General features: G+C 60.2%; 4 protein-coding genes and 1 long non-coding RNA gene across 11 annotated transcripts in view; 1 reads left to right on the top strand and 4 right to left on the bottom strand.

Annotated features, from left to right (window-relative positions):
* Positions 1–479: 479 nt before the first annotated feature.
* Positions 480–5,481, bottom strand: ST6GALNAC6 (ST6 N-acetylgalactosaminide alpha-2,6-sialyltransferase 6). 6 transcript variants are annotated; one of them, XM_069772023.1, is made up of 8 exons: positions 4,725–4,868; positions 4,147–4,292; positions 3,738–3,805; positions 3,072–3,136; positions 2,748–2,927; positions 2,147–2,544; positions 1,835–1,942; positions 480–1,752 (listed from the first exon to the last, which is right to left on the bottom strand). In XM_069772023.1, the coding sequence occupies exons 4-8, from the start codon at positions 3,084–3,086 to the stop codon at positions 1,563–1,565; spliced, it is 891 nt and encodes a 296-aa protein (XP_069628124.1). In that variant the 5' UTR covers positions 3,087–3,136; positions 3,738–3,805; positions 4,147–4,292; positions 4,725–4,868; the 3' UTR covers positions 480–1,562. The 6 variants fall into 6 exon arrangements, 5 of the variants coding, with proteins under 5 accessions (XP_069628124.1, XP_069628128.1, XP_069628127.1 ...); XM_069772027.1 differs by having other exon boundaries at positions 4,147–4,287; positions 4,766–4,830; XM_069772026.1 differs by lacking the exon at positions 4,725–4,868 and adding an exon at positions 4,657–4,673 and having other exon boundaries at positions 4,147–4,287.
* An 880-nt stretch (positions 5,482–6,361) lies between these two features.
* Positions 6,362–8,740, bottom strand: ST6GALNAC4 (ST6 N-acetylgalactosaminide alpha-2,6-sialyltransferase 4). The gene is made up of 6 exons (XM_069772029.1): positions 8,595–8,740; positions 8,216–8,299; positions 7,683–7,853; positions 7,118–7,530; positions 6,876–6,983; positions 6,362–6,793 (listed from the first exon to the last, which is right to left on the bottom strand). Exons 2-6 carry the CDS (start codon positions 8,225–8,227, stop codon positions 6,604–6,606), a joined length of 894 nt encoding a protein of 297 aa, XP_069628130.1. The 5' UTR covers positions 8,228–8,299; positions 8,595–8,740; the 3' UTR covers positions 6,362–6,603.
* Positions 8,741–10,099: 1,359 nt separating this feature from the next.
* On the bottom strand, positions 10,100–13,371 carry DPM2 (dolichyl-phosphate mannosyltransferase subunit 2, regulatory). The gene is made up of 4 exons (XM_069772030.1): positions 13,258–13,371; positions 12,675–12,764; positions 11,396–11,498; positions 10,100–11,097 (listed from the first exon to the last, which is right to left on the bottom strand). The coding sequence occupies exons 1-4, from the start codon at positions 13,258–13,260 to the stop codon at positions 11,039–11,041; spliced, it is 255 nt and encodes an 84-aa protein (XP_069628131.1). The 5' UTR covers positions 13,261–13,371; the 3' UTR covers positions 10,100–11,038.
* Positions 13,372–13,445: 74 nt separating this feature from the next.
* LOC104313575 (uncharacterized) lies at positions 13,446–16,759 on the top strand. The gene is made up of 3 exons (XR_011322348.1): positions 13,446–14,223; positions 15,485–15,565; positions 16,109–16,759. It is a non-coding gene; the product is annotated as an uncharacterized lncRNA (long non-coding RNA).
* Positions 14,861–20,216, bottom strand: part of EEIG1 (estrogen-induced osteoclastogenesis regulator 1) — a 38,559-nt gene continuing 33,203 nt past the window's right edge. For both annotated transcript variants that reach the window (XM_069772020.1, XM_069772021.1), the window contains exon 12: positions 14,861–20,116. In XM_069772020.1, coding sequence (XP_069628121.1) covers positions 20,071–20,116 — 46 coding nt within the window. In that variant the 3' untranslated portion in view covers positions 14,861–20,070. The remainder of the gene's footprint in view (positions 20,117–20,216) is intronic.

Raw genomic sequence — 20,216 nt, 5'->3', positions numbered from 1 at the left:
GAGGGGACAGCTGTCCCCATCCCCGTCCCCATGTCCCCATCCCCATGTCCCCATCCCCATCCCCATCCCCCCGCAGCACCCCGGCTGCCACCCCCACCCTGCCAACCCCGGGGGGGGGGGGGGCAGGTAAAGCCCCGGGGGTGCAGTGGCCTTACCTGCCTTTCCTCCTTCTACCGTGGCTGCAAAGACCCTGTCCCAAGGCCCTGTGACCCCAGGGCAGCTGGCTGGGGTGACACGAGTTGGGGAGGGCTCAGCTGCCACCCGCGCCAGGGCAGGCACTGGCGGGGGGGGGTGGCTCACTGCTGGGGTCAGCCGGCTGCTGGACATGGGTCCCACCTGGACACGCTGGTCCCCTTCCCACATGCTCCTGAGTGCCCAGGACCAGCACTGCTGTGGGCTCGGGGAGGGGGCAAGACTCCCTGCGATGGCACCGCCGGCACCCGCTGCCCAGCCCCAAAAACGCAGCCCAGAGCCAGGGCCCAAGGTAACAGACTGCAGCAATATTTATTCCTGTACAAACCATTACAAAATGTGGGTGCCCCTTGGCTTCCTCCGGCACCGAGTCCCCCAAAGCCCCAGCCGCAATGGGGACGGGCCACAGCCCGAGGGAAACTGAGGCACTGAGCCCTGCCGGGGCTCAGCACCCAAACACACCATATTTAGCAATTTTCCCCAAACCCACTTCTCCGCTGCTGAGAAATAACAAAATCCACCCCCCAGCCGCAGGATGCTGAGGAGCACTGCCAACCCCCCCGCTACGTGCCCGCTTCTAAATAGTTTATAAGCGGTTAATAAATGATGAGGACCCAGTCACAGGCTGCTGCTGCTGGCCCCTTCGTTACCACTAACGAGCAGCCCCCACTTGGTCCTTTGGCTGGGGAACCCAAATACAAACCCCAGGACCAGAAGCAGGGAGGAAAAAACCAAAAGCCCCCCAAAATCCCATCACTCGGTTAGAAAAGGTTCTGGCAGTGTGGGTGTAGGGCACAGCAGTGCTGGGAGGGGCCGGGTGTTTTTGGGGTGCCGGGGAACTGAGGGTGGTAGTGTCACCCCCACGGGGTCCCACAAAACACTGCAGGGTTCTGCGGAGGGAAGGATGCTTGTGGACCGGGATCGGGGTGCTGGGGATGGCAGAGGGGAGCTGAGCCCCAAGAGGGGTCCCCCCACCCAGGAGGCTGGGAGAAACAGTCTCTGCAGTAGCCCCCAAAGTGATGCAACCCCAAACTGAGCTGAGGGGACCCAGCCCCCTTCCCCCATGTGCTTGCAGGGGCTGCAACGCCCCTGGACCAGGATCGGGAAAGATCTCACCCCCACGCCTCCCGCTCATGGAGGGTGGGGGGGACAACACCCCAAACCCTGCACTCACCACCTGGCCCCCCCAAAAAAGAGCTCAAACCCCAACACATCCCAGGTGCGAGGAGCCACCGTGCACAACGGCGGTGGTCCCGTGGGAGGCACTCTGATGCCTGGCTCCCACTGCTCCCCCATCCCAGGGGGATGCAGGGGAACCCCCATCCATCCCAGCTCCAGGGGTCTGCCCTGCTTGGGGTGGGGGGCAGCCCCTAGGGCCAGGTGGGGTGGGAGAAGGTGATGTTGTAGAGGCCGGCCCAGCTGGCGAAGACCCGCTTCTCGGTGATGAAGCGATGGTGGTTGCCCTTGCGGCTCCGCTCGTTGTGGATGTAGGTTGTGCACTCGTCGGGGCCCTTCGGCTCGTAGTAGTGGTAGGGCAGGCGGCGGGGCGGGGGCCGGCGGCTGCAGGGATGGGGGGGGAAGCGTGGGGTGAGCCCCACGGCAAGGCCAGTGGGCCAGGGCCGGGGCTCAGGGGTCTTCTTACCCGCAGTAGTTGGGTGGCACCATGCCGTAGACGTGGACAGCATCACACAGCTCCACCGCGATCACCATGGTGAACCAGCCGGTGCTGAGCCACGAGCGTGACTTCTCCCTGGGGAGGAGAAAGGGGGGTGGGGGGGCCAGATGGGGCCGAAGTGACATGGATGACAGACCCCCCCCCCCAGGGTCCCCAACCTCTTCAAGCACCCCCAGCCCAGTGCTGCAGCGCATCCCATGGAGCAGCCCCAAGAGCCAGCTCTGCCCTGGGGACCTGGAAAAAGGGGGGGACACAGTGCAGGAGGTGGCTCTGAGGTACCTGTCCTTCCCCGTCTCCCCCCGAAACAGGTCATCAAACTGCTTCATGCGGCTGGGGGAGACAACGTAGGCCGTCATGTTGGGGAAGGAGGCGCTGACGCGCTGGATGATTTTCAGGAGGCCCTTCTGCATCTTGGCAGGCGGCCCCCAGAAGATGAAAATGGTCTCCGGGGTCTTGTTGACGAACTCCTGGGGCCGCTTGAGGACGCGGTAGAGGCTGGAGTGGGCCACCACGCGGAAGCTGGTCTTATTGCCCACATCGACCTCGTAGCCGGTGGTGGGAGCGTCGTTCATGCGGATGGTGCACTCGGCCCCGTCGATGGCCGTGCCCAGGTGGGTGCCCAGAAGGTGGCTGGAGCTGGTGACGATGACACACTGGTGGCAGCGGGCAGTCAGGGTCTGGGGACCACAAGTGCCATGAGCAGGTGACTTTTGGTGTCACCGCAACCCAGCGGGGAGGGATGGAGCTGGGACAGGGGACAAGGGACTGCCATCCCTCGCGGAGCCGCTGTCCCACCGAAAGGGATGATTTGGCCAGACGTTGGCAGAGGGCTGGATCCTGCGCCCACCGCTGAGGCCGGACCCTGCCATCCAGCTCGTACCTTGTTCCCGCAGACGGGCAGGTACCCGCTTTTCACCCCCCACTTCTTGAGGTCGGGGGGCCGGCGGGCTCTGCCCCGCAGGCGGCTGTAGGGGAAGACCTCGCTCCCGCTGCCGGAGCTGTAGATGATCAGCAACATGATCAGGGCAAAGAGGACCCCCAGGGCGGCGGCGCGCTGGCTCTGCGGGTGGGGGGAGAGCGTCAGCCGCTGCCCCCACCCTGCGGGCGTCAGCATCCTGCCCCGCTCCCGGCAGCATCTCCAGCGGGATGCCCTGTGTCCCCAGGGAGATGCCTGCTGTCCCCTGGGCGATGCCCCGGCACTCACCGTGCTGCCACTCATGTCTTTGTGCCAGCCTCAGCGCACAGCAATCGCCGGCGTCCCGCGAGCACCTGCAAGGCACGTGGTCACCACCAGCGCTGTCCCCTTGCCACCGCGCTTGGGCTCCTGTCCCCAGACTGCCGGGACGGTGGGGATACGGGATGAGCCGCCGGGCAGCCCGGCTTGGCTGTGCCGGAGCAGAGCACCATGGGGCAGGTGCCCAGCTGGACCCCCGGCTCCCCCTTTCAAGGGGAGGACAAACCGCCGGCACTGGTGTGGGGAAGGGAAATGCCGTGGGCAGAGGCCGGGAGGGCTCTGCGGTGCGGAGGAACCGAACCCGGCCACAGCTCATGCCGGGGAGATCCCCACGGCAGGTTGAGCTCCCGGGAGGGATTATCCTGCCCCAGCGGGGCCAAAGCCACTCAAACCCGCAGGGTCAGGGAGGGTAAACCTGCCGCTCGTGCGGTGAAATCCCATTAAAACAACCACCGTTGAGGCTCGGATCGTGGAGGGGGGGAGGGAGGAGGGAACTGAGACCTGCCCAACTCAGTTCATACATGGGCTTAAATCCAGCCGGAGCTGGCAGGGACCTCTCCAGCCCCAGAGCCCAAGGTATGTGGGGTGCACCCTGGGTGCTCGCCCCTGGGGGAACCTGCTCTAACCTCCACTCACCTGGGCTCTCAAAAATGGACTGACTCAATTTATTTTTCAAAGTCCTCATTAGTGAGTCACGGCCGCTCCTGGAGTACTCAGAGCAATTAGAAATAAAAAATAAAAAAAAAAATTGAAGCCTCTTTACTAATAGCCCTGAGGGGAGCAGGGATGGAAAATTACGCAGCAGCCTGGGTTCAACTCTCGGGGGGACCGGGGACCCCAAAGTGCTCTCAGGGCCGGCGTCGACACCTGGGAAGGTGCCCACCCGCCCGGGGAGCCCAGGCAATGGCCTGGCGTGTTGGTGCAAAGGGGTCTCGCCGTGCACAGGCTGGGGAGCTGCACCGGGACCCCAGCGGGGAGCAGAGCCGGGACTCCACTCCTGCTCAGGCCACGGGTGACCCCACAGCGGGGACCCCGCGGGCCTTACCTGGGCGGGGGGCTCTCATCTGCAGCGGGCTGGGAGCGGCGCGGGGGGATCCGTCCTCTCCTCCTTCGCCCCGTGGGCTTCGGGGGGCTGCCAGGCCCCTCCGGCGACCACGGCCATGGCGACTCCCCGGGGGTCACATCGCTGCTCTGCCGGGGGAAGGGCTCATCCAGACCCGCTCCCCCCCGCCCCGCACCCCCATGTACCGGTGCTCCGCCAGCCCCGGATGCAAACCCTCCTGCATCCCGGGAAGTGAAAAGCCTCCCCCGGCCCCCCGGCGTGCAAACCTTCCTCCGCTCCTACGAGCAAACCCCCCCCCCACTCCCGGGCGTGCAGCCCCCACCCACCCCGGGCTGCAGCCCCGCATCCCTGGAAGCGCCAGCCCTCCCCGGTAGCCCCGCTTTGCAGAAACCGGGCAGGCCGGAGCCCGGCCGCATCCAGGCGGGGAGGAACCGGTCCCTTCCCCGCGCACCACCACGGTGCGCGCCTCCCCCCCTGCCCCCCCCAATCCACCGTGCACCGGAGCCGCGGGGCGGGGACCGCTCCTCCGGCCGGCCACGGAACCGTTCCGTCCCCCGCACCGGCTAAACGGGCCCGGAGGGAAAGCACCGGGTCCACCGGCCGCTCCGCAGTGCGCCGCGATGCCGATGCCGATGCCGCCGCCGCCGCCGCCGCCGCCCGACCCGGGGCCGCCGCCGCCGCCGCCGCGCGCGCACGGAGCCCCGGGAGCCGCGCGCCGCCCGGGGCCGGGGAGCGCCCGCGGGGGTCCTAGCGCCGCCCGCCCGGGATGGGGAGAGCCCGCGGGGGTCCTAGCGCCGCCCTCCCCGCGTCGGGCGGCCCCGACGGGGTAGGTCAGGGTTGTTCCCGCTCCTGCGGCCTGGCCCGTCCCAACCCCGAGGGCACCGGTGCGGGTAGCGGAGCTGGGGGGAGGGGAGGGGAGGGAAGCGGCAGCGCTGCCCGCCAGTGCCAGGAGCAGCACGTGGTGCCTGACCCGGTGCCGGGCGCAGGGCCACATTGTTGGGATGCCGAGGCCTCTTCCGTGCCGGCCGGGCAGCCCAGGGCCCCTCTCTGGGGGATTTCGTGGGGCAAGGAGGGGGTTCCACCGGTGACGGGGACCTATATCCCCGCTGCGGTGGCTAACGCCTGTCGAGAAGGATTTTGGCTCTGCTGTGCTCGTGCTGCCCTTTGCTGTGTGGGGTTGTGGCAGCTGGAGCACCCAACAAAGAGCTCCACGGGCGTCTTCTGTTCACAGCTTCTGCGGGAAGCTGTCCTGGCAGCAGCCCCAAGTCCCAGCCGACTCACTTCTCGCTTGACCCCAGCACTTGGCCTCAGCTAAAACAGGAGCAAACATGGGTCTGTCTGCCCCTCCTGCCCACCCCTGGCCCCCCAGACACCGCCGCGCCCACCCAAACATGTGGCATCTGTTGCGGGTTCAAAAAGCCGCTATGGCAGCTCTGTGGAGCTGGGCTCAGGGCCTCATGTGTGCCCCATCTCTCCAGGGACACAGGAGCTGGCAGCCATCCTGCCTGCAGCCCAGCAGTGCTGAGCCCTGTGGGGCTGAGGATCACCCTGGACCCAGCACGGAATCCACGCCAGGCCAGTACCCATCCTGCAGAGACGCAGCTGCCGGTTCCCAAATAATGTCGGCCGTTGGCATTCAGCACCCTCCTCCATGCTCAGGCTCGGCTCTACCCCCTCGTCACCTCTCCCTCTTATTTTTAGCCTGGCAGGGGAGCGGGACGCTGGCAGCCTTGCAACCAGCTGCGATCCCCTGTCCCCACGTCCCACAGCTGCAAGGGGCACAGCACAGGGCACCACTGAGTTAAAAGCACTTTAATGGCCACATTTGCTTTGGTCTGAATCCAAGGGCACTTGTGACAAGGCAACTCGGAGCTCCCAGGGCACTCATGGCCCCTGAGCTTCCCGGCTTGGGGGCAAAGGGCAGCTGGAGCCACAGGGACCTGCCCAGGGGCAGCAGGACAGGGGGGCCAGGACCCGGCTCCCCGCACTCCACACCCAGTGCCAGGTCTCAGGGCAGGGACCATGGCGAAGCTTCATCCCTGGGAGAAGCACTGGCTCGTGGCCCTGGCGGGGCCGAGCTCTCCTGCCCTGTGTCACGCTGGAGCCCAGCAGCGTGAATGTTTAATCCAGCATTAAATATTCATCCCAGTAGAGCAAGTGGAAAACCTTTGTGGTTGCCCTGGGTCCATCTGGGCAAGCGCTCGGAGCCGATGGGACTCCGTGGGACCAGCTCACACGCCTCGTGCACTGATGGAAGGGGTCACAGCCCACCCACTGGCTTTCAGAACTGGCCCTGCCGCTGCGGAGATGGACACTCCCTGCTCCGGGGCTCGGCAAAAAGCTTTCAACCGTGGCACCAGCAGAGCAGAGACTCATCGTTGCAGGATGAGAGCCGCCCCACCACTGGCGTCCCCGCTACCTCGCCCTACAGCTGGTGCCCTACCTGCCTGCCCAGGAAGGGTGGGTGAAGACGATGTTCCTCCTCTTGGCCCAGCGGGAGAAGATGGCTTTCTCGGTGATGAAGCGGTGCCCGGCACGGCGGGCTCGCTCGTGCATCAGGTACATCCTGCACTCGTCCAGCCGGCCCTTCTCAAAGTAGTGGTAGGGCACACTCGAGTGGTTCTTCTCCCTGGTGGGAGGGGACGCGGTGGGCACGAGGCTCGGGGGGACACCGGACCACCCCGCGCCTGCCCCCGCCGCCCCCCACGCACCTGCAGTAGCTGTCGCTGACCATGCCGAAGACGCAGATCTGCTCGCACAGCTCCATGGCCAGGATCATGGTGAACCAGCCCGTGCTTAGGAAGGAGCCGGACTTCATCCTGCAAAGCACCCCGGCCGCGCTGGAGCGGGTGGCACGGTGCTGCCGTCCCAGCCGGGCTATGGGTGCCCGATGGGGGAGGACAGGTGCTACGGTGGGGGGACCCGACGGGGGCTCCTCAGGAGCCGGCGGTACCTGTTCTTCCCTGTCTCGTTCTGGAAGATGTCGTCACAATACGCCATCTTCTCCTCGGTCAGGGTGTAGATCTGCAGGTGGGGGTACGTCTCCATCACATTCAGCAGCGCCTGGTAGGTGGTGCCCACCTTCTCCCGGTTCATCTTCTTTGCTGGCCCCCAGATGATGTAGAGGGTCTCCTGGGACTGCTGGAAGAAGTAAGGCTGGTTCCTCAGCAGCAGCGGGACGCTGGTGTGTGACACCACCCGGATGGTGCTCCGTGCCCCCACATCCTCCTCGTAGCCGACGGTGGGGGCATGGTTCATGCGCAGGACGCACTCCTGCCGGTCGATGGCCCGTCCCAGGCGCGAGCCCAGCATCTGCCCCGAGCTGGAAACGATGGCGCAGCGGCGGCACAGCGGTCGCTCCAGCAGCTGCGGGAAGATGCACCGTCAGCAGCCGGGTCCCCCTTCCCTCCTCCCGCAGCAGCCGGACACACCGCAGCCCCATCCGCCCTTCCCTAAGGAAGGGGAAACTGAGGCACGGGTGGGTCGAGCTGCCCCACCGCTGCCCCATCCCCACACACCTTCCCGTCGGGGACGCGGCTGTACCCCTGGAAGCTGAGGACGTCGGGTGCCACGGGGCTGCCCCTCTCCCCCGGGGTCCGGCAGCAGGGCCTCAGGCAGGTGTGGGAGCACAGCAGGACGTACAGCGTGGCGAGCACCGCCACGCACACCAGCGTTAGGAAGAGCCGGACCTGGAAGCGGAACGGGAGATGTTTCTCCAGGCCTGGCGTTGGGTGCCGTGAGGCTCGAGCAGCCCCGCTCGGAGGAGGGTGGTCGGGCCCAGCTCTGCTGACGGTGGTGGGGGGAGTGGGGGGGGGGGGCCGGGGTGCAGCGAGGAGCCGCAGCGGGGAGCGCCGCGTGCCCGGGGCCTCGCTCGCTTCCTGCAGGCGGCGGTGGCCCACGCGGGGACCGGCAGCTGCCAGGCTGCGCCCTCCCCGCCCACCCCCGCCCCGCTTTTGGGCTGTGCGGTCCGTGTGTCCCCCCCCCAGTGCCGGCGGGGTCCCCCCCGGCCCCTCGCTCCCTCCCCGCGCCCTCCGTCCCAGCGGGTACTCACCAGCGTCTTCATCCTCGGGGGGGCTGGCGGGTCTCCCGGTGGGGTCCGGGGTGGGGGGTCACCCAGAGGGTGGGGGCTCGCACCCTGCACGCAAGAGCGGGCTCAGCGGCGGCACCGGGCGAGCGGGGTGCAGGGGACCCCCGAGGGTGGGGTCTCCCAGCGGCCCCCCACCCCAGTAGCCCAATGCCCAGCCCGACCCCCCCATGCCGTGTGCCGGGATCCCCCCCCCCCCCCGAGTCTCGGACCTCCCCACGCCCCCCGTGCCCACCGTCCTGCCGCGGGGCCCCGCGGGTGCCGCCGCCCCCCCCCACCCCGGGCAGGGGCGGCCCCTCGGAGCGGTGCCTCCCCCCCCCCCGCCCCCGGTACCGGCCCCACTCACCGCGCCGGGAGCCCCCGCGGCGGTGCCGCTCCCCGGCCCCCAGGGCCGCCGCCAGGTCCCGCATCCCGGCCGGGCGGCACCGGGCTGGGGCTGGCGGGGCGGGGCGGGGCGGAGCGGAGCCGAGCGGGCACTGCCGGGACCGGGACCGCCCCCGCCCGCCCCGGCTCCTCCGGGGACGCGCCCGGAACCCAGCACCGGGACCGTCCCCGCCACCCATCCCCTGCGTCCTGCGACCAACCGTCCCGGTACCGAGCCCAGCACCCACCCTGTGTGCTCCGCTACCGACCCCGGCACCCGTTTCTCTGCTCTGCCCTCTCAGGCTTCCCTCCAGCCTGGAGGTCCCTGCAGTCACCCCCCCCCCCCCGTGTCCCAAAGCCCCTTCCTCACTTCTAGCACCCAAACATGCCGGGCCCTGGTGAGCTTAGGCATGGTGGGAACAGCCCAGGGGCCAAAATGATCCAAAATGGCTCAGGAGCCAGGCCAGAGCAGGCAGGGAGGCCTTTGGGTACCCTGGTCCCGCCATGGTCCTGGGGGACCACCCGTCACCCACAGCCCCTCATGCCAGGGCCAAGCTGCAGAACACCTCTGAGAAATGTCTCCAGAGCGAGCTGCCTGCCGCCCACCTGCCCGGGGGGTTATACTGGACTTTGCTTTCTCCCACTGTTGACAAAGAAATATGAGAAGTAACCCTGAAACTGGTCCCAATCCTGTCCTCTGCAGGCTTCGACCAGGAGGGGAGAGGAGGTGACAGGGACACTGCAGGAAGCAGTGCCTGGGGGGGACACCTGGAGTTGCTCAGAGACATGACTGAATCTTTCCCCCTTTTGTCTCCCCCTGCCCCAGCTCAAACTCACCTTCCTGGGGTGGGCTGAGCCACACACGGTCCAGCACCAGCAGGTGAGGGGCTGGGAAGGTGAGCAAGGGATTCCTCGCTGGGAGAAGGGGCGGCAGCAAGACACAGGCAAGGTTAAACAGCGGGATGGAGGACTCGGCCTTGGGGAGGGCGCAGCCTGGCACGGGCAGGCAGCCTCTGCAAGAGCTGGAAACAAACCTCGAGCTGGAGCCTCGTCTCTGGCCCACCCACCGGCTCCAGTCACACAGCGGGTTAAACCGCAGCCAGGTTCAGCCCAAGACCTGCAGCACCTGGGGTGCCCCTTAACCACCAGCATCACCCCCCGGCAGGACAGGAGATGATGGGACACGCTGCTGTCTGGTAGGGGAACTTCACAGTACATGCAAGAAGGATCAGAGCACCCCAAATCTGCCCTCCTTTGCCAGAGCCACCCCAGGCAGGGTAAAGCAGTCCCCCAAGCACAGCAGAGCCAGCACAAGGCTGGGTATGACCAGCCAGATTCTATCTGGTGCTTCCCTGCCTGGCCCCACCAGCCGGACAGGGTTCCCGTCAGGACCTTCCCCAGCATGGCATCAGGTGCTGCCAGGGCCATGCAGCAGAAACCATTCCGGCAGGCCATCAGTACCCCCTCGGCACAGGCAGAGGACAGGGACCGAGACCTTGTGGACCTTTATTGAGGGTCATCCCACTCGTTGCGGTCTGGGGGAGCTGCGAGGGCACTGCACCTTGGGGCAGCGGCTGCTGCCAGCAGATGAAACCCCACGGGGAAAGGAGAGGGTGCCACCACGCCTGCCTGCTCAGCCCCAGCCCAGATGGCACACAGAGCCTTGTCCAGGGGCAGGAACCCAGCCAGCAGCTGACAGCTGTGATGGGAACCGCACCCCAAACACTTCGTTGTGACCCAGGACATCTCCTCGCCACCCCCTCAGCTGGATGACTGCAGGAGGGGACGCAGAGGGCAGCCGTGGCGCTGTCCCTGCATCCTCTGCATGCTCGGCCTCACAGGGGTCCCTCTTCAGAAAGGTAGGAGCCCACCAGCACCATGATTAGCCCTTCCAGCAGGCAAACGGAGAATGCAAGCTGGCCTTTTCCAAGCCCAAAGTCTCATTTCTTTCCTCTCAAACTTGAACAAAATTAAAAAAACCCCCACAAACCATATGTAAACATTTAAAAAACCCCAGAAGGAACAAACTACTGGACACAGCAAGAGCAGAGGGGAGGGATTACCCAGAGGCCAAGCAGCAGGCAGGGCTTGACTTGCACTCTGGTAGTTACAGCTGCTGGACTCCAACAGCTCTTCTAGCCAGCACAGGCCGAAGCACAGCTGATACAGGCAGCCCCAGCTGGGGAGCAGGTCCCTCACAGCCAGGGCTCTGGTCCCTCTCTCAATGAGCCCCAGAGGTCAGTTTTGCTTCACTTTGGTCAGTAAGTTGTAAACTACAGAAGACTTCATCTCTGCAGGAAGGAACGTGGGAGAGCGCAGCCAGTTTGGCACCAAGCGCTCCAGAGGAGGCGTCTGCCCAGTGCTGCAGGCAAAGTCTTTTCCTGGCTACGATGCCGCAGGGTGGGCGCCTTCTCCTCAGCTGGGCCTTCATTCTGATTTCTTCACAGGTTTCCTGCTCTTCCACATCACAACCATTATGAAAACACCTACCACGAGAGAGAGGAGATTCAGCTGGAAAACTTGTAATTACAGGCTCTTTTAAAACACATTGTAGTGAGAAACAGAACCTCAGCAGAGTGAGGAAGAAACAATTCCACTGACCAGAGGTTCAATCAGCCAAAGTTACACACAAACACATGCCCCGAGAGCCCGTGCCAGGCTAAGCTGCAGCAGTAGCAACAGAGAGCATGTCATGAGCGTCACATGTTAGCTAACCCCCTAGCAACACTCTTCTCTCTTCCCAATTTAGAAGCTTCTAATTAGAACAACAGAAATAACACTCACCTATAAATAGCAGCAGCAGCAGCCCAGCCACCATGGGGATGATAACCGCATACTCCCTAGGCAAGAAGTACCGGTGGATCCCATGGTCGCTGTCAATGAAGGGCTGCAGGAGACAGAGAGGGGAGTCAGCAGGTAGGCACAACACCAGGGCAAGTCCCCGACACCTGCAGCCTCGTGGTTTCGAAAGGAGGACGGAAATATCAGGCGTGAGGAGATAGCTAAAAAAAGGGTGCCCAGACCCGCATGTGGCTCAGCCTACAGCTGCAGGGATGTGACAGTGGGTGAGCAGTAAAGGCTTCAGCGCTCAGCAGACAACAAGGGGCAGCTACACGAGGTTGGCACAGGGGTCCTGCAGCACTGGGGTCTCAGGGTGGGCACAGCTGCCAGCCCGCCTGGTGCTGAACACAGCAAATCCCCGGACTCTCTGCCCTGCAGAAGGAAGCAGATGATAGCGGCTCTGCTTTATGGTGATCCCACCAGGATCCGTCTCTCTGCGGAAACCAGTGGAAGGCTTTGGACACTAGAGAGCAGTGTAAGGATTCCTACACAGCAGCGAGCACACCTATGTGCTCCCGGGACTACAGACCTGTATAAAAATGTATCAGACAATGGAGTAAGCAGACACAAGAGGGGAATTAAAAAAGCTGAGGTTAGAAGGGAAGCTACCAGGAGTTCAGACATCAGCCCAGGGCTGAACTAAGCCTCTCGTACCTGGAAAGCTCAGGAGGAGATATTTCTTTCCAGGAAGAAAACCACTAATGATCCCAGCTGATGTGTCCCTAGAAGTGGGTAAACTATCAGACTCACAATCACTTTTCCAGAGCGCTGCATTCCCTAAACTCTTCTCCTCCCTAGCGGGCTCCAGATTTGGTAAGTCACCTCTTTTTACGTTTCCCTCTGTGATCTCCCACCAGAGCCAGGAATCTGAGGGACTGCAAATGTGAACACCAATGACAACACCTCCAGAGGGACCAGGCTTCAGCTCTTGCTGACAGCTCGAGTGAGCCTTGGATCTTACGCCGTCCGGGTCAGCCTGTCTGAGAGCAGCAGGGCAGGCGGCACGATCAAAGCTTCGTCTCGCCCAGGCAAGGGTGGGCACACCCAGAAGGGGCAAGGGCTGTGCCAGCAAACAGAGGAAGCTCTGCCCTGAAATTTTTAACCGCAAAGCTGGCCAGGCAGAGTCCTTCAGGCACATGGACACATCAGCACCTAAACAAAGCCTACGCAAACACCTTAGGGTGAAGTGACTGCGATTGTAATGACCAGAGGAGACCCGTACCAGTACGATGATCCAGAGGGTGTAGTAAACAAAGAGGATGAGGCTGAAAGCAACCAAGCCGAACCCAACCACCTGGTCTGTTGCTGTGGCCTGCAAAGGGAGAGAGAGTCAGAGCGGGATCCGCACACTGCAGTGTCTGCGCAGGAACGGTTAACGGACACCTGCTGTTTGCTCAGCCCCAGGTTACGAGAACGCACCGCGGCGGGACCGAAACACGGAGGGGAGGGGAGTGGGGGGTGAGAGCCCCTGCGGCAGAAATAACCCCCCGTGAGGGCCGCAGGGAGAACGGCCGGGCCCTGCTGCTGGGAGCGCTCCCGGAGCTCCCGCCCGGCCGCGCCGGTTCACACCCCGCAGGTCTGGCCCAGTCCTCCCAAGTACCGGCCCCGGCAAGGCCCCAGGAGGCGGCCGGGGCCCAGTCTGCCCCGCCGGGGGCGGGTAGCTAGGAGGCCCCGCGCTGGCTCCCGGCCGCGATTTCAGCCCGAGCCCCGCCACGTTAACGGTCCGAGCAGGGACACGCCGCGGGCCGTCTCCGGAGGAGCCCCGGGCCCGTCCCGGCGCCGTCGACGCACCCGACCCCACTCACCATGGCGACCGGCAGCCCCGGCCTCCCTCCCCCCAGCACCGTCTTTCCGGGAGCGACCACCAATCAGAGTGCCGTGCGCCAGCCACGCCCTCCCCGCCGCCGGAAGTGACCAATGAGCGCGGTAGGCCTGGGGCCCCGCGGCGTTGTGGGAAGCGTGGAGGGGTCGGCTCGCCCGGAGCATGACGGGAGATGTAGTCCCGCGGCGGGAGCTGCGGCCCGGCCCGGCCCGCAGCGCCGGGGCTCGGCCTTCGCGGCGGGGAGAGCCGGGGGGGGACCGGGCGGGTGCGGGGGCTGTGCTGGGCTTCACCGAACCCTGCCGGGGAAGGGAGAGGGCGGCCGCTGCAGCCCCCCGGCCCCGCTTTAGCTCCCACTGGGGTCCGTGGGTGGGGCTCTGAGCGGGGGAAGGCGAGGCGGGTTGTGAAAGAAATGAAATTCCCAGAAACTCCAGTTTGCGTCAGCAGCGTTTAGAGATTTGTCCAGGGTTTGGCGCCGTGTTGGGGAGCCCTTCCCTCCCTGGGCCCTGGCACAGAGGGTAAACACCTGACAGGCGGCTGGCCTGGCCAAGGGACCCAGGCCGGCAGCCCTCCCTGCTTTCAGTATCTCACCCCTCGGACTAAAATATATATATTTTTTTTTTTGTTTTACAGCTTGAAGCAGCTGCGGTGCTGTCACCCGGTGATGGGAGAGGACAGTCTCCCCTTCGGCAGCAGGATGCTCTGGTTTCATCAGCCACCTGCTGTCTGTGAGGTCTGATGGAAGTGACTCATCTTGAAACCAAACCGCTCAAAACCGGCTCCCAACACCCGAGATCCTCGTGTCCTGCGCCCCGGCCGTTTCTCCACACACGCACATGCTGCAGCTGGAGGAAAGGAAAAAAGCGAGACCGAACAGCCAAGGGACACAAGGGATCGTCAGAGGAAGGGAGGCAGCCAAGGGAAAGGGGAAGACCCTGCATGGGACTCAAAGGTGCAGCTGATCAGTATATGTGTGGCTGAGGTTTTGGGAGGGTGGGGAAGGCAAAGCTGCTTCCTCCCGGGGGCCCTGGTCCCCTCCAGCCTTTGCATGCATCAGGAGCAAGTATCCGGGCACCAAATTTGGCTCAAACCTCCTTTAATGGTATTGCCAGCCTGTGGTGGAAGAGGAGGGACTGCCCTGGCACAAGCCTCGAGGGCCTGCAGGCTTTTCCCGGAGCCCCACGGGGCTGTGACACCTTCCCCCAGGCCAGGCTGGCAAAGGACTGCCCAGCCCTGTTCTGCAGCAGGGGCAGGAGGAGGCTGTTAAAGCACAGCCTGGGCTAGGACATGGTGTTCAGGAACACGAGACAGCGCCAGCGACTCCCGCAAGTTCACCTTCCCCCTGGATGGCAGGCTGTCACATCCACTGGACTGGTGCTGGGCTGCCAGCTCCCCTCTCTGGCCCTGCTCCCATCTGCAGGGAAGGGCTGGCAGGGATCTCCACTCCCAGCCACCAAGGAAAACCTAGAAGGCAAAGCCAAATCCTATTCCAGGGCCCTGCATGCCAGCAGGCCCTGTCTCACCCTTCTGCTTCCTTAGCAGATACTTAAATACATTTAAAACAAGAAACAAAGCAAGAAGAATCGGTGTGAAGTACCAAAAACCTTTATTTTTCCCCCAAACCATAACAACATTTGACATTATATTGATTTCCTCATATATTTGTTATTTCTCTACGTTAGGAACCAGATACAGAAAATACAAACACGATCTGTTGAATCAAAGACGGCACAGCATTCCATTAGAAAAAGAAACAAAAAAATTAGAGGAGCAAGATAAAAATGGTGAAAAATAGTCATTCCCTCCAGCCCAAACTTTCCAAGAATCATCATCAAAATAGAGCAGTGGAAGTAGCTTCTCTTTCTAAACGCACCTCTGCTTTAAGAAAAAAGTTAGATTTATCTTTAGATTTCAAAGTAAAAAAATGTTAAACTATCTTTCAAGCAATTCTGGAAGTTTGCATAGACCCATTCCCTTTCCAAAAATATCAGCGATCTCTCTCTATAGAATCTGATATAAATCAAGTGCGCGCCTCATCTGAAGATCACCAAGCTCAATTAACTTTCAAGAAAATAAAACATGATCTCCCCTTCCCTCCCCTCCCCCCACAAAAATACGGGCTCTACCATTATTCCTTGTGTTTGAGGCAAGTTACGAGGCTCAGCCACACCTCTTGCTCACAGCTTCATCCAAATTCCTTTTTTATTTCCCAGGTTTCCACGTCTGCTCCCTCCCGATGGGGCAGCGGCGATGCAACGCAGAGCTGTGGAGGGCATCAGGCTCGGATGGTGCGGGTGGGCTGATGGACGACGCAGCTCTTGGGAGGGAAGTGGGGAGGGGGGGAATTTTGCGCTCATCACCCCCCCCCAGCGAGGAAGTGGCTTTTCAAGGACAAACACCTGCGACCAGGCAGTGTTTGCAGGAACTTGCCCCTGGGGACCAGCCTTGTCCACAGGGCTCAGTCACCAGAGCAAGAACTTGTTCAGCTAGAGACTAGGTGGGGTGGCAAGGGATGGGGCAGGAGGGGCGGAGGGTGAGTTTGCAGCTCCCGGGTAAGGCAGCGAGGAGGGGAGCAGGGGGGGGCCCTCTCCAGGAGGGGTGTTTAGCCTAGGTGCTCTAGCGTACCTGGAGTGAGGTTTTCCCAGAGGTTCACAACAGCATGTGCAGAGTCCAGCTGCACAGCCACCAGTTTAAAAAGAAACAGCAACGACAAAATAAATAAAAAGTCAACCCCTCCTAAGATGAGAATGAAATACATATTCTTCAGGTCTCGGCCTGGTTCGGAATCGTCTAAAAACTGAAGCAAACATTTAAAAGGGCTTATTAACTTTCTGCAGGGGCCAAAGTGATGTGGCAATGAGGCGGGGAGGAGAGATCACACGCCTGCAGCCCATCACACTGAGGGTCAGGACAGCACAAAGGCCTCCATTTAAAGTGCCGACCATACAAAAGAAGAAGATGGAGGAGCAACATCCTTCTCCCCCTTTTTCCATCGCTATTTCCAATTGAAACCCATTTCCTTCACCAAGTCACAACTAAGCCTATTCTTTTGGACATTCACTCAGTTTACACTGTTTTTTTTAAAAAAAAGTTAGTAAAAAAGTTACACTGAATTTTCCGACTCTTTGCAATGGGCTTCCACCAACTAAAGGTCCAGAAACTGGGAGAGCAGAACCCACATCTTTCACCTGGCCCCCGAGACTGGAGCAGAGAGCCAGCTCTGCTGTCCAGGGTCAGCCAGACATGAGCAGCCCTGCTCACCTGCATCAGAGACCCAGGGGATGCAGAGTCTTGCCAATAAGGTCCTTTTACTTGTTTAAGCCACCTCTGAATCCCCTGAGAAGGGGAACAACATAGGGAAGAACATCCCCCCTCAGCCCCCCAGGAATAAAATATCAATGACATAATAATGCAGTCAAAAAAACACCAGCCCGCTGGGTTTATAAGAAAAAAAATTTCAATAAACTTCACAACAAAAAAAAAAAACCCCCCAAAAAAAAACAAAAGGAAACTAGCCAGCGGTTTGGGTCTGGAAACCGATTCACTTAAATGTTCGAAGTCCAACAAGGAACAGACGGCACCGATGCCACAAGGAAAAAAGTGCTCATGAGATGCAGCTTCCTGAGAGACGGCAGCAAGTCTGCGGGACAAGTGACCCCACTTCCATCACCACCGCCTTGTACGCCCACCACCGGTCAGGGACCGCTGGGCATCGCTCGTGATGGATGGTGCAGTGGAAGCTCTGTGTGGGATCTAGAAATAGGAACAGACTGCTCCTTTCTCCCTCTGGGTCTGCTCTGGGTGCTCCAGCCCTAGCTGTGCTGCACCAGGCTGAATGACTAGGGCTGCTTTCTTATTCAAAATGAGGGGTAGGAGAGCTAAAAAGCTACATAAAGACCAGAATCTGTGGAGTCAGTAATAACGTGGAGACAAGGAAGAGATACCCTATGAGACACAGTTATCAAAAACACAAGCAGTGATGTGCCAAGCTGCTGGAAGAGAAGCCAGAAACATGCCCAGGTTGGCCACAGCTATGTGATGGAGCAGGTTATGCCTCTGCCAGCCTGGGAACACGAGACCAGCTTTCTAAAAAGCTCAACTGCTTCTCCTTTTGCTTCGCTGGGAAGAGATTCCTCCCTCTGTCCCAGTGCGGATTTCGTGACATGCCGAACTGCCAGTGCCTCGGAGCAGCCGACTCTTGCCAACGGGAGCCCAGAAGGAAGCCCTGGGTTCCCAACTGCTCTCAGTGACTGCCATTGTTTTTCATGGGAACAGAAGCAAAGCAGCAGAAGTGAGCTGGGTTTTGGCCTCTTTCCTGGCTTATGTTTGCTCCTTTCAAGTCCTAGTTGGACCTGATTTCCTGAGGGGCTTCGCTGGCCCCTGAAGAGCAGCCTGACCCTCAGCTCTGCACAGCCATCTGCAGATGGGGCACGAACATCCATTGCTGTCTGAGCCTGCTTCTGCCCTCACCCTGACCTGAGCAGAGGGTCAGGCCAGGCCTGGCTTTTTGGCAGAGTCCCAGGGAGAGAAAAAGGCAAGCAATTCTCCCCTTCCTGCAGACACGCAGCATCCCAGGAACAGGACAGGATGCTCACCAGCCTGCTAGCGAGTGCCAAACTTACCCAGACTGAATGAAGAAGAGATCACCATTAAAAATCACCAGCAAGTGTGAAAGAGCTTTTGTTCTAGACAGACTCAAAAGATCCAATACTTTTTCCCTACATTAAACCAAACCAAGGTGTTGTCTGTACCCCCTTCTTACCCTAATCCAAATTTAATTCCCTTTGAAGGAAAAGGGTGAAAAAGATCCATATCCTATACGTGGTCTGTCCAAATACAGAAAGAAACCTCTTGACTTTAAGAGAGAAACTGTCAAAACAGAGTAAACAGCTGTATAGCTTTGCCACACTGCCTAGCACCCTCCCCATACAGCCATCCTTAGCTAGCAGGGAAAAAAAAAAAAAAAAAAAATCAAGGCCCTTTCATTCCTTGTTTCTCCTTCTGCCAAATTCCCTTTTCCTGTAGCTCATCTGCATGCATTCTGGCCACAGAGACCACAATAAATCCTTTTTTTTTTCCCCCTCCTTAAAAAGAAGGCTTTACAATAACTAAGAATTTGGACAACAACGTGATCGGTTACAAGTCTTTCCTTGCGTGAATGGGACAAGTGTGTGCCTGTGCATGTGCACGCACACGTGTGTCAGAGGAGGGCACGTTCCCAGCCATGGCCAGGAGTGTGCCATTGCTCCGAGTGCACGACCGCTGAGTGCTACTACAGTACACCGGCGAAAGAGGAAAGGGCACTACACAGAAATAGCTTATTGGCTGAGAGTCTCTGTACAGGAAGGGCTGCAAGCACAGCCTGCTGATGGCCCACGGCTGGAGTCTGCATAGATCCTCGTTTGCAATTCAGCTGCCAGGAGAATCTATAAGTGGGAGCTGAAAGGGACTGACAACTCTGCCACACACTGCAAGGAAAAGAGGCAGCTAAAGTGTCAAACAACTGCAGAAACCAAACCCCATGAAGAGCAATTGAAAGATCAACCAGAAAACAGTTTGAAGCCTTGTCAGAAGAGTTCACTCGCCACAGAGCAGGTAAAAATGGCTGTTGTGGCTAATGCAGCAGCAAACACCCATTCTACCTTTGAAGGCAGAGACAGTGGCTTCTCCCCAGCCCCAAAAGGAACCAGCTCAGGCATAGATCCCTGCTGACAGGGCAAGAAAGGCCAACCAACACCAATTCCCTTACTGGCCCAGGCCAAGAGAGGCAATTGTTAATCACCACCACAACAGAGAGACCACTGCAGTCAACTGCATCCTGCTCTGGCCCAGGGGAGGGTGATCAGATAACCAGATTCTTTTCACAGTCCAAGAAGGGCAGTTCCCTTCCTGAGCCAAAAAAAAAAAAAAAAAAAAAAAAGAAAAAAAGGCTCTGTATTCCAAGCTCCAACAGTGACTATTTGCTGAATCAGTCCAGCGAACAGGGATTATGCTCCTGGAACAGCAAGTAGAAGCCTCCTCCAGGTAAAATCTGGAACCTCTAAAGTGCTCCTGCTAATGCTGAAAGATGAACACTGCCCTTCCATGCCCAGCAGTAGAAGGGCGTAATGCAGTTAGTGGTATAACAAGCACTAGCATTTAACTGTTTATCAACTCCCATCTGGATTGCGGTAGTTTTCTGAAATGCACTTTTGGGAGATATTTCCTATGAGAAGAGGATGTTTGGGGATTTGAGGGTAGGAAGGTGAAGTGCACACCATAGCATACCTTGTTCAGTAAAACCGTTGCCTTGGAAGGTGATGTTCCCTTGCAGAGTCAATGGAATAAAGCATCCTGCAAGTGGCCATTTCACCATGTCACCAACAAGCAGCTCTTGGTTTGGTTAGAATGGTTTCCCCCTCCCCCAGTGGTTTGAAGAGTTCACAGTGGTATAACCCAATGTTCTGGGGAGACAGAAGCTGAGAAGTCCCCTGTTGCAAGTGAATGGGTGGAGTGAGGGATGCAGATGAGCAACATCCTCTAGGACTAAGGATAAACCCAACAGACACCTTGCGTCTGATCAGAAACAGGGGGAAGGCAGGCACTGGAAGAACTGGGAAGCAGAGAAGGGTAATGCCAACGCAGGGAAAGTGCATGATCTGGAGTGGTCTCGGAGTAGTTCTGCAGTGCAAACGTATGGGGAGGGGCGCAGAGAAATCCCTTCTGGAATGCTGCATGAAGAGAGGTAAAGGTTGGCATCCATGTGGCAGCGGACTGGGTAGGGGGCCTGTTTCCAGCAGCTCTACCCTGTTCTTCACATTTAGTGGGTTTCAATCACCACTGGCTCGTAAACTCCAGATGAGACCCTGGAGTAGCAGAGGGGAAGAAGACAAGAAAGCCAGGTTATTTTCCCCAGCCACTTAGAGCAAGCAAGTTCTTACTCAGAGCTCTCCACTCACAAACATC

This window comes from Haliaeetus albicilla, chromosome 26 (assembly GCF_947461875.1).
Source record: "Haliaeetus albicilla chromosome 26, bHalAlb1.1, whole genome shotgun sequence".
NCBI classification, from domain to species: Eukaryota; Metazoa; Chordata; class Aves; order Accipitriformes; family Accipitridae; genus Haliaeetus; species Haliaeetus albicilla.
This window is presented reverse-complemented; position numbering and strand designations above follow the sequence as displayed.